Raw genomic sequence first — 15,030 nt, 5'->3', positions numbered from 1 at the left:
ACAAATGCAGCTAGAAACACAAACCCAGGGGGTACTAGTTAGTTCCTGTTGTTGTTCCACCTACAGGGTTGCAGCCCCCTTCAGGTACTTGGGTATTTTCTCTAGTTCCTGCATTGGGGACCCTGTGTTCCATCCAGTAGCTGGCTGTGATCATCCATTTCAACACCAGGCCTTCAATAGCTCTGTAATGTGGAGGGTTTGGTGGCAAGGCTGGGACAAGAGAACTCTAAGGTCCTTGCCTTCAAAAAAAAAAACCTTATCTCTGCTATTATTATTAAGACCCAAGGAAAGCAGCCTGAAGCCAGTTCCACAGTGGGGTTCAGACTCTGCCTTGAGGGTCATGGGTCCCATTGATGCTTAAACCTCAGCTCTGCATCATCTTCTCCTGTGGCAGATACAACTGTATCTGGGAATCTCAAGGCCCTTATAAACCACAGGTCTTGCCTAGCCTCTGAAAAAAAAATGAACATTTTTCTTCTCTGTCCTCAAACTGCTTGGGTTTGTCCAACTCTCTGGGACATAACTTTTGCTTTGATTTCATCCTCATTAAATTTATGTCAAAGAATAGCATTGATATCTACCTTCATGCTGATAGAAAGGTATCATTTGATTCTAGCTGAACAAAAGGTTCTGAAGACTCACGTTAACTCCCAGGCTCTAAGACTTTTAAAATAGCTCCATGTCCCTTTCAGGACCGACTGTATGATGCTACTGCATGGCTAAGTTCTGAGCTTGCCCGTTGTGGAAGTCCTGAGAACTGAACAGGCCACTGCTTTACCAACCCCCTATCATCAGTAAATAGGGAAGCACTGTGTTTGGGGTTTGGATACCAACAGGCCTAGTGAAAGGTGAAAAGGAGTTCAGGCCCTGGGCCCACGTGCTCCTGACTTCTGTTTTCATTCGGTGCTGGGGACAGTAGTTGGTACCTGGGCTGTTTAAACTGTGGTCAACCAGATATACATACTCACTGTGGGTTTCTGTTTACTGGACGGCTGGAATCGTTCTAATTAATTTCAAAAAGGAAGGGAGGGAAGGAGGGAGGGAGGGAGGGAGAGAGAGAGAGAGAGAGAGAGAGAGAGAGAGAGAGAGAGAGAGAGAGAAACTATGTAAAAGTTGCATAGTTATTAAAAGATGGCACTCTAGAGGAAAATTTTTTTAAAGATGCCAATAAGAAGTCTCTCGTATGATGTACCTGCCTGAAAGGATTCCAGCTTCTGTTGGATGGCACAGTGCAGCTCCTAAATTGGTCTGCTCTGGGATTGCCTGGCTCCAATTATAGGAACGCCTTCTTTATATGAGGTTAAAGGGATATTTCTTGTCATTTCTACACTTCCTTTAAGAAAGATGAGTAGAGAAGTCTATGCTCTGTGCTCTGTAGCAAGTTTCAACATCTCTCTCTCCTGCCAGCTCTGACCTGATGATCCTTAGAGTTCTTCGGATGCCCTCCGTCCAGCTTCACTGGATTCCTGACCCCTGGCATCTATAGAAGTGTAGAATCATAGCTCATGGAATCATCCTTCCAGTTGTTACCCAGCCAGTCTTAGGTGAAGAGAACTGAGCAAGAACAGGAAATGTGTCATTAGCATGATCTAATCGCTTCAGATCTCTGCTAACTTCATAATGAAAGATCCTGTTCTTCAACCACGCTCACTGCGTATGTGTAAGATTGAAGATGCTCATATCTGTTACTAATGTATTGTTTTCACAAGTTTCCTGTGTCCCTTGATTATTTTTCCATTGGGATATTAATTTGTCTTATTAAAAGCATGTAATTTTGCTCTAATATAAGTCAGTTTCCCCCTCTAACATCTATCATGTATATTGAACTATATTTTCTAGTGTCTTACTAATTTTTCAAATATTTCACTTTTAGAGTATTATTTTGACATGAAGTGTTTCTTTTTCATCCTGTTCTTTATGGCTTCTTCCATTCCACTTATATCATTTAAATGTGTGTGCATTTATATTTCTGAGGTCAGATGAATACACGGTGCTATCTTCTTCTAATTTCTCTATCTGTCCTCCCTCTCTCCCTCCCACATCCTCACTACTGCTCTCCTTGTTCTCTCTGCACTGAGGACTGAATTCATGACATGCTACATGGTAGGAACATACTGTACCACTGAGCACTTACATTATATTCTTCAATCCATTCGTAAACTGGAATCTGTTTATATACAGTAGCATGTAAGGCACTCCAAGCTGTAATACTTAAACTGAAGGATATGGGAGAATCTGCCAGCCATGAGGGCTCAGGTAGGGCTTTAAATATCAAGAGAAAAATTAGATCCGTCTTTTTAAAAAGCGGAGCTTAGGGTGGAAACCTCCTTTACCTAGGGAAAGGGTCCTGTTGAGGCAGCTGCAGCCCTTTTGAAAGGTCATTTGGAGCCCCTCAGGAGGAAAAGCAAGCTGGCTGGAAGTCCCAAATAGCAAGAAAGCTCCCTGGGGACGTTTGTGAGCTGGACTGTGAGCTAGCACCAGTGTAAACACTAACGGCCAAGTCTGAGCTCCAAGTGGACACCAGAGAAAGCAGGGACACAGATATATGTGAACAGAGGATTTATTAAAAGTGGTCACACTCAGGATCTGAGACAGTCTGTAGAGAAAGGGGAGACAAACCTGCAGAGGGAAGAGGCCTCGGGGTCTGCAGAGAGTGCAAACTCATTCATAGCCGCTTAGAAGCTTTGAGGGCCTTGTGAGCCTTGTTGAATTTTGTGTATTTTGTGGCTCGCAATGAGATGGTAGCTGTAACGATATGTATGGCATGGTCTAAGTAAATTATTGAGTGCAGATCTGAGAATGTAGTAAAGGTGCCAGGTGGGATATTCTTCACCCCTCCCCCCTATAATCTTCTTCCTGAACAAAGCTTGTCACTATGGAGCTGGTGACACAACCCAGGACTTAGGAGGAACTAAGGGATGTTGAGGAGCAGTGCTGTCCAGAGGGACAATGTGTTCAGTTCTTTCTTCTCAGTGTGGGGTTGTTACTGAGGCTTCCTCTGCTGGGTGCGTCCTCCCCCTGTGTGAGAAGTACTATGCACAACTTCCCTGGTACTAAGAGCCCACTCACCTCACAGTGTGCATGCGTGCGGCAGCTTTGGTTGAAAGGGCAGAAATGTCCACTAAAGTTTATTCACCAAAATATTTCCTTTTAGAACAACTCAGGTCTTCTGGGTTACAAACCGTGACCTCCTTTCATGGCATTGCAAAAGAGTCAAGAAGGCACCTTTATCCAAAGTAAACTCAGCCGGTGACAGCTGCAAATGTCTCCATCCCTCCTCACCCGGTGCTGCCTAACCCTGACTGCACTCTGAACAGCTATTGGCTCTCAAACCCCAGTGCCCACACCACACCTCAGAGCAATTAACCCAAATCTCCGGGCTGAAGCGATTCTTAAAGCTCCCTAGGTGATTCAAATATGTGACCAAAGTTGGGAAGCATTGGCCTTCCATAAACCCTGGAACATGGGTCCCAGATGATTCACGTCTTTGATTTCCCCATCCAGGCGCCAGGCCATTTTGCCAAAGGTGTGAACGTGCCCTAAGCCTGTGGGAATTCTCTCGCCTGAGTAGAAGGCTGAGAGCTGGCCTCTCAAAGCTTTATTGTTTGTTTTGTTTTAAATCCCAGATTAGTAATGTGCAGATTATAGGATTATGAAATGATTTTTCTATTTTACAGTGACTTGACATCTTAAACCAAGATGTTTGCGAATCCACGGTTTTTTGCTGTTACTCTCTGAGAGCCTTCCGTTTGTTCTTAGCTCCAGAATGTACTTCCTTCCAGCTTACTTCCAACAGCTGCAGACTTTCTGCATAGCTGCCCATCATGGCTCAGGCCTGTCCCTCACACTGACATGGCAGGGATTTCTGTCCTTCCCGTAGGATGGTTTCTTCATGGTGTGGCCAACATGGCCCTGAGTGGCTGGCTCTAAAACTAAGGGCAGGAAAGCCAAATATGTAAGTGGTTCATGGTAGACTGAGAAGAGCCAGCCCTCGTCTTCTTTGTAGTTTGGTGATGGAAATGTGTCACCTTTAGGAGGTGACAAGTTCTACTCCCCTTCATTCCTGCTGATGGGCTTGCGCCCTGAACCCGTGGCATTGGTAGGTGGCTTATTCCACCCCCAGAACCTACAGCACAAACCTGTCTCCTGGCTGCCAAACACCAGCCACCACTGAAGACCACACCTTCCTTGCTTCTGTTTACAGGAATGGCTGAGCGTTATGGCACATATTGCCCTTTGACAGCTATAGAACATCTTATTCTTCCTCAGAAGGTCATACAGAGTGCTGATGTGAGATGTGGAGCACTGTCAAAAGCCAATAAAATGGAGATATTTCTCTACTTGCTTTAATGGATTTCAAGAAGTATCCAGGGAGCCATGACCATAAAGTCATTGGCCTACTTCAAGTGCGGCTCATGGACTAACTTATACTTATATTTGGAAAAACTCTCCACAACTCTGCCATACAGGGAATGCTCCTGCCCCACACTGCCTCTGCCTGCTTCACACAGGTAGGGCTGGGGAAAGATGCCTCAGTCTCCACAATGGATGCATTACCTCTGAGACAGCGAGGACTCTAAGAACAACACAGGAGCCTGGAAGCCGGAGGGAGTTCTGGCTTGGGATCTGGAAAAGTCTAAAACCACTATGTTTATCCAGAAAGTTAAGCCATGCTTCTAGGAAAGGCTTGTAGTATGGGAGGCCATTTGAGGCTGCAAGATAAGCTTACAGAGGTTTGGAAGTACACAAGTTCAAGGCTCATTTTGCCCTGGAGGTGGCAAATCTCATAAAGGACTAGAATATGGGACGCCTGTGGGGTGAGAAGAAAGGCCACAAAGATACACTAGCACCAGACCACAGAAACTGTTGAAATCCAGGCTAAATTTGATTTTCCTTCAATTTGTGTTTTTCTATATAATGTGTTTATTAGTGTGTTTGGCCACACATTTGCATGCTCTAGTGACTTTTTTGGTTTGGTGGGCAAGGCCTAAGTCTGTTGTAATTGACTTTACATCACAGAGAACTATGCAGATATGAGTAATACCCCTTAATTACCACTTGGTGACTGTGGCAACTGTTCTTTACAATGAGAATAAGACATAGTTAGCTGTGGAGTAAAGGCACTGTAGTTCTGTTTCTGGTTTCAATTGTGTCCTGTGGTTTGAGTGTGATATGCCTATGACATGGAGCTTTGAGATGGTTGCAGAATTAAATTTTCTTTTAAAACTGCCCCCAGATGAGACTCGCATCAGGTGGAAGTTTGCAATATCAGTATAAATCTAGGTTCCTTAGCTGGCTGCTCATCTTGTCTGCCAAGTGTGCTAAGTTATTTTAAGGCGTTGGAAGCACATGGCAGAATCCTGTTGTGCAGATTTAGATGGAACATCATTCAAACCATGCCCTCCTCCCCCCACCCCCAAACCTGCTACGCACAGAAAATGTCCATCTATATCCCTGGCATTGAACCTGAGAGATTCCCCTGTGCCACATGAAACAGTCCTGGCGGGCATTTTGGAAACGCTAGATCAAAGTTCTCCAGCCCCTCAGGTGTGCCCTTCAGAGGGTAGAGTGCAGGGTAAATGGTTTCATCAGCATCAAGCAGTGGGGCTTCACCCTAGAGGAGTGAGGAGAACAGGAAGTTTTCTTCCCAGTCTTTTCCTCTCTCTTCTGGTCTCCTCTCTGTAGCAGCCCAGCCAGTCCCATCGGAGCTCAAATGTTCCTGAACTGCTGAGGTAGGAAAAAAGCCAGACAGCTAAGTACGGAACTACTGAGGATGAAGAAAGGAAGGGCGCCTAGGGAAGGAAGGAAAGGTTGGGTCGCAATTGAAAGAAAGATCATTGAGAAATAGGAGCACTCCGAGAGGATCCAGAGCCGTGCCTGAATCAAGAAAAATCATGAAGCCTTGGCTACATCATTGATGCATCAGAATTACTCAAGGTCATGTGAAAGGAATGTCCTTTCCTCTGCCTCTCCTGGAGCAGAAGGGGAGCAAACCCACGGTCCTGAAACCTAGCTGGGCCCCTCCGACTCTAACCTGGGCCTGACCTGGAGGAGCGCAGGGCAGCTGCGCACACCAATTTCCCAGCCCAGCTCGGGAAGCTGCACTAACAGGTGCGGCCGGGGGGGCGGCGGGGGACCCAGAACCCCGGAGAGCCTGGCGCTGGGGCCAGCGACTCCGCACCTGCGGCGGGATCCCCCTAGGCACTCAGGCTGGGAAGCTCGCACCAATGGGGAACTGCATCCCTGCTTCGCACTCTTCCTTAATGTTGGACCCCACTTCAGACGGGACCCCTGCCAAGGGGGCCACAGTGCAGTTTGGGTTTGGGTTTGATTAATACTGCGATTTGTTTCTTTGACACACTAAACGCAAGGTACACCTCCCGGCCTTGGGTGAGGACAGCAGGGACTAGAGGACAAGTTTGGCTTCCTGGGAGCAACCCCGCAGGCTGACGCTCCTCTCGCTGTTTTGTAGAACCAGAGTGCCCCCTAGTGGCCCAAAATTAGCGTCGGGCTAGAAGAGAGCAACACATTAACACATAACATTCTTATTTGTTCTGTCTCCTATGCCTACTCCTCTCTTACTGTCAATCGCATTATTTACACTATAGAAGCCTACCGGAAGTGACCAGAAACCTATCTAGACCTACACATTCAATGTCTGAAATCTAGACTGAATTCAGCTTCTGGACTTGCAGTCTGTTGTCTCCCTTCTGAGTTGTAGTTCTGACTTTAATGTTTCTTGTAATGTAAGCTGTATCGGATGTGGCTAGATAAGAGAATAAAGAGTGTGACAGTCATCAGCCCTCCTATCTGGGGTGAGGACAAGCAGACAGAATTTCACGATCCAAGTCGAGGCCCAAGAAGTGCAAGGGATTATGGGACACGTTTGAGGAGCACTTGTACATGATATAAAGAACAAGCAAGACCATCAAGAAAAGGAGTTAAGGGGCTGGAGAGAGAATTCAGAAGTTAAGAGCAGGTTCTGTTCTTGCAGGGGACCCAGTTTGATTCCCAGCATGCACGCTGAGTAGTTTCCAATCTCCTGTAGCTCTGGCTCCAGGGACTCCAATGCCCTCTTCTGGCCCCCATAGAGGCTGGATTAGTGTGTAAATACCACCCCCTCCAAGCACACAAAAATTAAAAATCAGTCTTTAAAGGAGACCCAGCAGCAACTGGGGGCAGCATGTGGAGGCGTTCCAAACAATGGAAACAGCAAAGACAGAACCCTGAGATTAGAAAAACTAACCAGAGAAATTGTAGCATAGGGTGAAGGAAGTGGTAGACAGGGACTAGAATGGGCGGAAGTTGGAATGAGCCTCTAAGGAGCTGGAGGTGTTGATAAAAGGGCCGGCTTCAGGGGATGTTCAGATGATATTCTAAAAGCCAGGGAACATTTAGACAGGTGAATGGCATGCTCAGATTTCTGTTTGCTCAGGATCATTCTAAATTAGGCATTGAACTTTGCCTCAGGCTAGCTGTTAGGTCTGGGCAGCCTGGCTGACAATCAGGACAAAGGAAACCTCAGGTTCATCCGATCTATCTGTTACTCCATCCTCTGGAGAGACCTAAACTCAGTGTCTAAGGTAGATCTGAGGTCTTTTTTATTTTCCCTTGAAGGCCCCCCAAAATGCCAGTCAAAACCAGACACCAACTCCTGAGTCTGCTTCTGTTCAAACAACCCCATAAAAGCATGCCCAGCCAAGGTTGCAAAAGGATACGGTCGTTAGATTTTCTATCCTGGGACCTGAAGAGTCAAACCCCTACTTTAATACTCATGACTCCTGAGAACCATAATAAGGCATGAGGAGCAGACATTGCATTCAATCAATGGAGGTGGAGTGGCCGGGCCACGATGCTCCCATGGAGAACTGGAAGGGGCAGAGGGCTTGACTCTGAATTGACACATAGAATCCCATTTCAATTAACACATAAAACTGAGAAAACAGGTTTAGAAATTGAAAAGTAACTCAAACTCTGTAAAAACAAAAGGCAATAAAACACAGTTGTCCCAATATTTGGATAGTTTAGGTACCCTCCGCAGTTCACAGAAGCTGGGAAGTTAAGAGAAATAAGCTTTGGCTGGACCATTTAGCATCCTGTTGAAAAGTCATGACGATGATAAAGACAGGATGATAAGAGCGGCAAAGAAAGAAATGAGATCCGGTGAGCACCACCCAAAACTCAGGCAGATAGCATGAGATAGGAGGAGGCAGCCGGCAGCCAGCCCTGGCTTACCTGCTTATTAGTTCTGGGACCCTGCCGACGCCACTTAACCTCTCTGACCGGGTCTCAGTGGTGCCGTTACAAAAATAACAAAGTTTTCATATCACACAGGGGTTAGCCCTGTCACGAAGGGAATCCCTGCACGTACGTACCAGGCCTGCCTCATACTGGTTCTGTGACTCAGATAAGTTTTAGGCCCTCTAAACTTTGCTCATGTGGAACACAAGGCTGCTGCATGCCTGGATTGAACAAGCCCAGGCAAAGCAAATCCAAGAATCCTGCCTTTGACACCAAAGTGTTTCACAATCCATGACCTTTTTTTTCACCACCGATTCGATTGCAAATGTGCCGGGTCCTCTCCGTATACAGCTGTAGGGCAGTGCTGCCTTTCGCATGATCTGATGTCACTGGGAGATAAATATTAAAAACAAACATAAGCAGAGAGAAGAGGACAAAAGCAGTGCTAAAGCACATTATCCCTCTCTCAACAGAGGAATCGAAGGACAGAGACTGTGGGGACCCAAGGGCTCAAACAGCCTCACCCACAAAATTAACTCATGTCTGCCTAGCCAGGAGGCAGCCATACAGATCTCTTCTCTTCTTTTTTCTTTTCCTTCTTTCTTTCCTTCCTCCTCAGTTCCTTCATTTCTTTCTTCCTTCCTTCCTTCCTTCCTCTCTCTTTTTTTTTTTTTTTGATGAAAAACACTAGCAGTGATCAATGGCCTCCTGTCAGGTGGGAATAAGGTGTCTGGTGAGTGTGAGAAACATCGATAATTCAGATCTTATCTAACATCTCCACTGAGAGGCAGAGTAATTGCTAGTTGATAGAATCTATGAAGGCACTCTCTGCAGCCCTTCAGGGAGCCTCTCTAGGGCACAGAAACTAATGGGGGAAGCCTAGAAATTCTGCAAAAGGTCTCAAAGACCATTTACTTATTCAAAAAAAAAATGTTGATTCCCTGCCTTACACCTCTGTGTTTACACACTGTGTTTCCACAGCACAGTGAGAGACAAAGCCATGAATCACTCCACATAGAGAAAGGAGGGAGGGCGGAGCTAAGAGAGCCTCATTCAAGGGTTAATGAAGGTTGTCCAGAGCAAGAAACAGCCAGGCAGACCTGAGGACCCCTCACAGCCAGCCTGAGAGTGGAGGACAGGCAACTGCCCAAGGACCCAGAAACAAACTTGATTTGCCAGCCACTTGATTTGCACACGCTGGAGTGGACAAATGCTGAACCTTCTCACACCAGTCTTTATCATAGTCTCCTCCTTGGGCTGGAGAGATGGCTCCGTGGTTAGTGGTGGTCCTCTCCTGGTCCTCTCCCAGAGGACCAGCTTTGGTTCCTAGCACCCAAATCAGGCAGCCCACCACCAGATGTAACTCTAGCGTCACTGATACTTCCAGCCTCTGAGAGTGGCCATCACACAGCATAGTACAGATATATATTTACATAAGTAAAAATGTAATTATCTTTTCAAGAATAGTAAAAAAATGTCTTCCCAAAATAATAATAATAATTTTATAACAGTTTTAAGTGAACTTGTATCTTATTAATCTCAACCATGTCCCCTGAGTATTTTAATCCCACCATACATACCTGCTTAACACTTTCCTCTGGGGGGAAAAAAAAATTTACTCCATCTATGTGTAAGGCATTTTAAAATTTCTAAACCACCTCTGCATTTGTATGTATTGATGACGTCCTCACATTAACTGTTCATACCCCACCTACCCCTGCGGTCCTCAGCTGGACTCAAGCCAGGACTGAAAGTAGAGAAGTAGATGGAGTCGGTGTCATACGGGAGGGGTGGGAGATGCCAGCCATGTGGTGCCAACAGAGCATCTGTAAGCAGGAGGCACAGAGGCTTGCTAGGAGAGGCAGGTTCTCGGCCATGGTGACAGGGATGAAGGTGAAACACAGCAGACTTGGCAAACATTAAAGACAGAATAGGTTTGACTCTGTGACGTTGGCTGTGGGGGGTTGGGGAAGGCATCTCAGAAGAATCCCAGCTTTCTACTTGTGTGACTGGCTAAATAGTGGCTGCCACTATCATAGATGTGCTTAAAAGTAGAAATACAGGCAGGGTTTGTAGTAGACCATGTGACTTTGAAGCTTCTGTGGGGTGAAGCACCTAAGTCCAAAGGAAGGGCCTGGGTGGAGCTATGGCCTCAGAAATCAGTGACTCGTCCTGGGTGTGGGCAACACGCCCTAAAAGGAGCCCATGGTCTAACAAGAGCCCAGGGACAATCATGGGACTCTGCATCTGAGTAGCAGGAAAGAAAGGGACGGCTCCCATCAACAGGAAGCAGTGTCACAGGAAAGAAAGGGATGGCTCCCATCAGCAGGAAGCAGCATCCAGAGATGTTAGAAAACCAAGAGGGAGGGAAAAGAACAGCGGGAGTTGGGGGAGGGGTGCCCCGCAGAAAGGGGCGATGGGAAACTCAGTTCCACAGAGAAGCCAAGGACAACCAGGAGCAGAGCAGTCCACAGTGACCACAGGAACAGCAGCAGACGTGCCCCCACTGCCGGGCTCTTAGTTCATCTCATTCACCTGTAGCTGTGGGGTGTTTCAACAAGCTCAGATGCTTTTGGGCAGAGCAGGCAAGGGGCTTGTCAGTCAGCTCCCAAAATTGAAGATGTCAGCCCAGGGTCTTGACCATGCTTCCGGGGTTCTAGCTATAACCCATGATGAGGAGATGCAGGAGGGGCTAATGAAAAGCGGCTACTGTTGATGGCTGAGCCTTTGCTTATCACACTATGTTCTGCACTTCCCAGAACCCAAAGGCATCAGTACCCTGGCAGCATCTGAATCTAGAGCATGTGACCTCAATCCTTGCTCTGAACATCTATGTATAAGGAAGACTGAGGTTTGCAGAGAGGTGGCATGTATTTGAGTATGCTTTAGAAAGTTAATTTGTGTTATCACCACCTGGTTATTGGATACCCACACCACCTGAAATAAAATAAAATAAACTACAAAAAATATGACCCGCCTGAGGCTTCTTTTGGGTCTGGACCCTTCCCCACCTGCCCCTCCAATAAACAGACTGTCTTCACAGTGGAGAAGCAAAGGTTCACCTGACATTTGGAATCAAGAGCGTCTTACATATTTGATGAAGTCAATACTGACTTTCAGTCCATTCCCTCTCCCCACACCATCCAGAAATGGGCCTGACGGTTCACCCCGCAGTCTCCTGCTTGCTCCCTCACTCCTCAGTCACTCCAAGTGGAGAGTGGGCACTCCCTCTGCTCGGATGGAGCTGGACTCAGCCCAGGTCTTCCCCTGTAGTTCCAGGCCTGGAGCTCTTCTGCCCCGCTCTTCATTGGATGCCGCTTACAGCACATTTATCTCTGGGAGTTCTCTGCTTGATCAAGCACAGGTCCAATTATCTCTCTCTAAACCTGTCTGTCCTCCGTGATGCAGAAGGAACAGCAGACAGAGGTCTCTATTAGGTGTCACAATGGAGGTTGAGCAAGGATCAAAGAGAGCTTGCACTGTGCAATGCCGCTTATCTGACAGTGATCTGCAACCGTATTTCCAGCTGGATTTGAATTTTTCTTCCGATCCACATACCCGAGCAGTATCAGGAAGAGATGAGAAGCTGTGGGATTCTGTACCTTAAGCCAGAGATGCCTGCCATTTCCTTCCCATTCAGCCAAACATGAGCTGTTTGACTTTTCAAAGTTTGCTATGGACGCAGTCCCTCCTATGAGCTGAAAAATGTCTAGTTACACAGAAAGAATAAAAAGAACCAGGAGACCTGAGTGAGGTCACACATGCCCACATTGCCACCACTGGCTTTGTTGTCACTGCTGCAGTGCTAACGTCTATTATGTATCAAATATGAAACTCATTCTTAAACTTGAAACATTGGAGCTGTCCGCTTGTCTTTGTCATTTCAGAATAATTCTAAACAAGTTGCGTGTCAATTCTCTTACCTGTCAAAGAAATTCGGCATGCAAGTATGTGATAATGAATCCCCTCTTTCCCTGCTGTAGGTCAGTGCAGCTCAATGGCCAGCCCTTAGTGATGGTGGACGACGGGACCCTTCCAGAACTGAAGCCCCGCCCCCTGCGGGCCGGCCGGACGTTGGTCATCCCTCCAGTCACCATGGGTTTTTATGTGGTCAAGAATGTCAATGCTTTGGCCTGCCGTTATCGATAAGTCACCCTCTGTTCCTGAGCTACTGGTGGGCCTGCTGAACTGCTCTCTGCTCTCCCACACATGTAGCATCCTTATTCCTCAGACACCTTCTTTAGCAACCAGCCTCTACTCCCATGCTGCCGGGAGCAACATAGACTCTCCAAAGGGAGACTAACTGTCATAGTGTGAGCTTAGTCTAGGTAGGTGGCATCTGCCCCTAAGGAAAAGGTAGACATCCTCTGTTCCTATGCAAAGGTAAAGACATGTGTCTGTTTATGCACGGACCACTGACAGCAAGCTTCCAGAGCAGTGTTTGCAAACCAGCTGCCTGTGGTCCTGACCACACAGAGATGTAACTTACTGCAAAGCCCAGCCCTAGCCTATGGCTCTGCCCTCAGCAGAGGATGGGGAGGGGAGGTGGGGGTGCAAATCTAATCCTCCTGTAACTCCTTCTTTGTCTGTTTCCTGCTGCTGCCTCGGGTTTCCTGACACCTCTCTTCCCATAGGGAGCTAATGGGTGAGTCAGCTCTGGCCTGCTGGGTGAGCTGTTTATATAATTTCCTGGCTGATGTATGAGTGTGTGCATCTGGGTTTCTGACAGTGGCATCCATCACTGGCTGGTCCTCTGGGAACGGGTGCTTCACAAGTAGAATTACAGTCATACTCTAAAGATTGTAAGGTTCTATTCCTCTGGGAATCTAGATTCCCTCCAGCTCAGAATGGGGGTCAGGTAACAATAGTCATTGAGTGGAGAGCAATGTATTAGGCTCCACAAGAAGAAATCATCATTCTTCATGCTGCCGGGAGGGAGGGAGTTGTAGTACAAAGAAAAAGCACACGGAAACATCAAATACACACACACACACACACACACACACACACACACACACACACCGATCCAACAAAGCAATTTAGACCTTGCCCTCAAACTGAAAGGATTTCAAAGACTCGAGACAGTAAGAAGGCCTTAGTTGTTTTATTGACCAAAAACCATTTAGAAGAAGAAAGTTATCAATGAAGTCACTGCAGACAGTCGAACTTTTCTGCCTCTTCCCAAGTAGCTGAGTCTTAGTGCATTTACTAGGGAGAAAGATTGAAGGTGGCCAGTTCTGGCCTACCCCAGGTGGGTGTGCTTAAGCATGGTGCAAAGTCTTCTGTTGGCTCTATTAAGGAAGAATGGGGAACTGGTCCGATAGCAAAACAGATCAATGGTTTGTGGAGGGATAGCAAAACAGATCAATGGTTTGTGGGGGGCTTCTGAGTTGGGCAGGCAGGAGGAGGGACTTAAAGTCCATGCCTGGGACCTTTATTTGGTGACAGGGTATGGGAGTCTTTGAAAGCAAGCTGTAGTCACACTGACTTTCTATGGACATGGCTGACCTCAGGACAACTCGAATGATGCTGCCTTCAAGGAGAAAGAGGACCCTTGACTCTCCTGGGTGCCAGATAAGTCAGGGACACTGTTTTGGTGTGAACAGACAGGCCTGGGGAAGCAGCAGAGGCGTGCCTAAGATGCCTTAAGAATATGGGCTTAGTCCTGTTTGCAAAGTGGGAGACAAGAGGAAGGTTAGCCAGCAAAATGCCCAAGACTTTCAGCTTGGAGAGCTGGGAATTTGGCAGAAGGGAGCCACCCATCTGATTCTCCCTATAAGGAAGGCAGTGGGGTTAGACTTTGGGGTGCTTATTTTCAGTTCAGAATGAGCATCACACAGCAGATACACTACAAGGGCATGCAAGGGCAGAGAACTGAAGACAGGCTGGACCCCAAAGCATCTGGAAGCAGTGGCCCCTGAGACTGCTCACCCAGAGAGGCTCCCTGGGAGCTTCCCTTCTCAGGCACCTTCCATGGAAGCCCCAGCATAGCACTGAAGGTTGGAGGGGAGGGAGGGAGGGAGGGAGGGAGGGAGGGAGGGAGGGAAAAGACAAAACGGTGGGCTGAAGTCAGGAAGAATGTGGGAGGGTGGGAAAGGAGACAGACAGATGGTTTTGTTTTTCCTTGACCGCATATCAGAATCTCTTCTAAGTTCTTGTCCAGGGGCAGCTGTAGGGCCACTGATAACAGCAAGGTGATTAGAGAACCTTAATGCCAGGCCCTGGGCTAGTTTGCTTTACATATATAGAAGCCGCATAACAAAGTTACTTGTTGTTATCCCAAGCACTTGTGAGGCATGGGATGGTCCCCAGGCTGCCCAGCGTCACACAGTGAAATGTGTTGGTTTGAAGGATCATCCAGAACTACTTAGTTACCAAGCACAGCGGCTTTTCCTGTCACTGACTTGCCCCTCACCTGGTGGACTGCTTGCCCGGTATAGCCAAGACTTCCAGAGCCCCACACAAACACATTTTCTGTAAATAGGCGTTAATTCTTCACTGAGCCTCCCAGAATGCAGGTCGTGTTTTGTCGCCTTTGTCTTTCTCTGTGAATTAAATGCTGCACCCAAGAGGTTGAAGCTCTGTTTGTTTTTGAGCTAATAAAGGGGGTGGAGGGAAGCGATGAAATTTGTCTTCAGAGCCCTGCAGCTCTGACTTCACAACTATCTCCAGGAAGACTTACTTGCATTTCTCCGAGTGCACCGAGACACTCACGAGAACACCACACCGTGCAGCAACTTTGTCACAGGGGCTTCCGTCTTGATGCCCTGGGGGAGAGGTGGGAGGAAC

General features: G+C 47.2%; 1 protein-coding gene across 1 annotated transcript in view; it reads left to right on the top strand.

Annotated features, from left to right (window-relative positions):
• Hpse2 (heparanase 2 (inactive)) overlaps nt 1–14,228 on the top strand; it is a 548,186-nt gene extending 533,958 nt beyond the window's left edge. Inside the window, exon 12 of the mRNA XM_021192975.2 lies at nt 12,225–14,228. Coding sequence (XP_021048634.1) covers nt 12,225–12,390 — 166 coding nt within the window. The 3' untranslated portion in view covers nt 12,391–14,228. The remainder of the gene's footprint in view (nt 1–12,224) is intronic.
• Nucleotides 14,229–15,030: the final 802 nt, after the last annotated feature.

Source organism: Mus pahari, chromosome 1 (assembly GCF_900095145.1).
Source record: "Mus pahari chromosome 1, PAHARI_EIJ_v1.1, whole genome shotgun sequence".
NCBI lineage: Eukaryota > Metazoa > Chordata > Mammalia > Rodentia > Muridae > Mus > Mus pahari.
The sequence above is the reverse complement of the archived record's forward strand: the minus strand, read 5'-3'. Positions and strand labels throughout refer to the sequence as shown.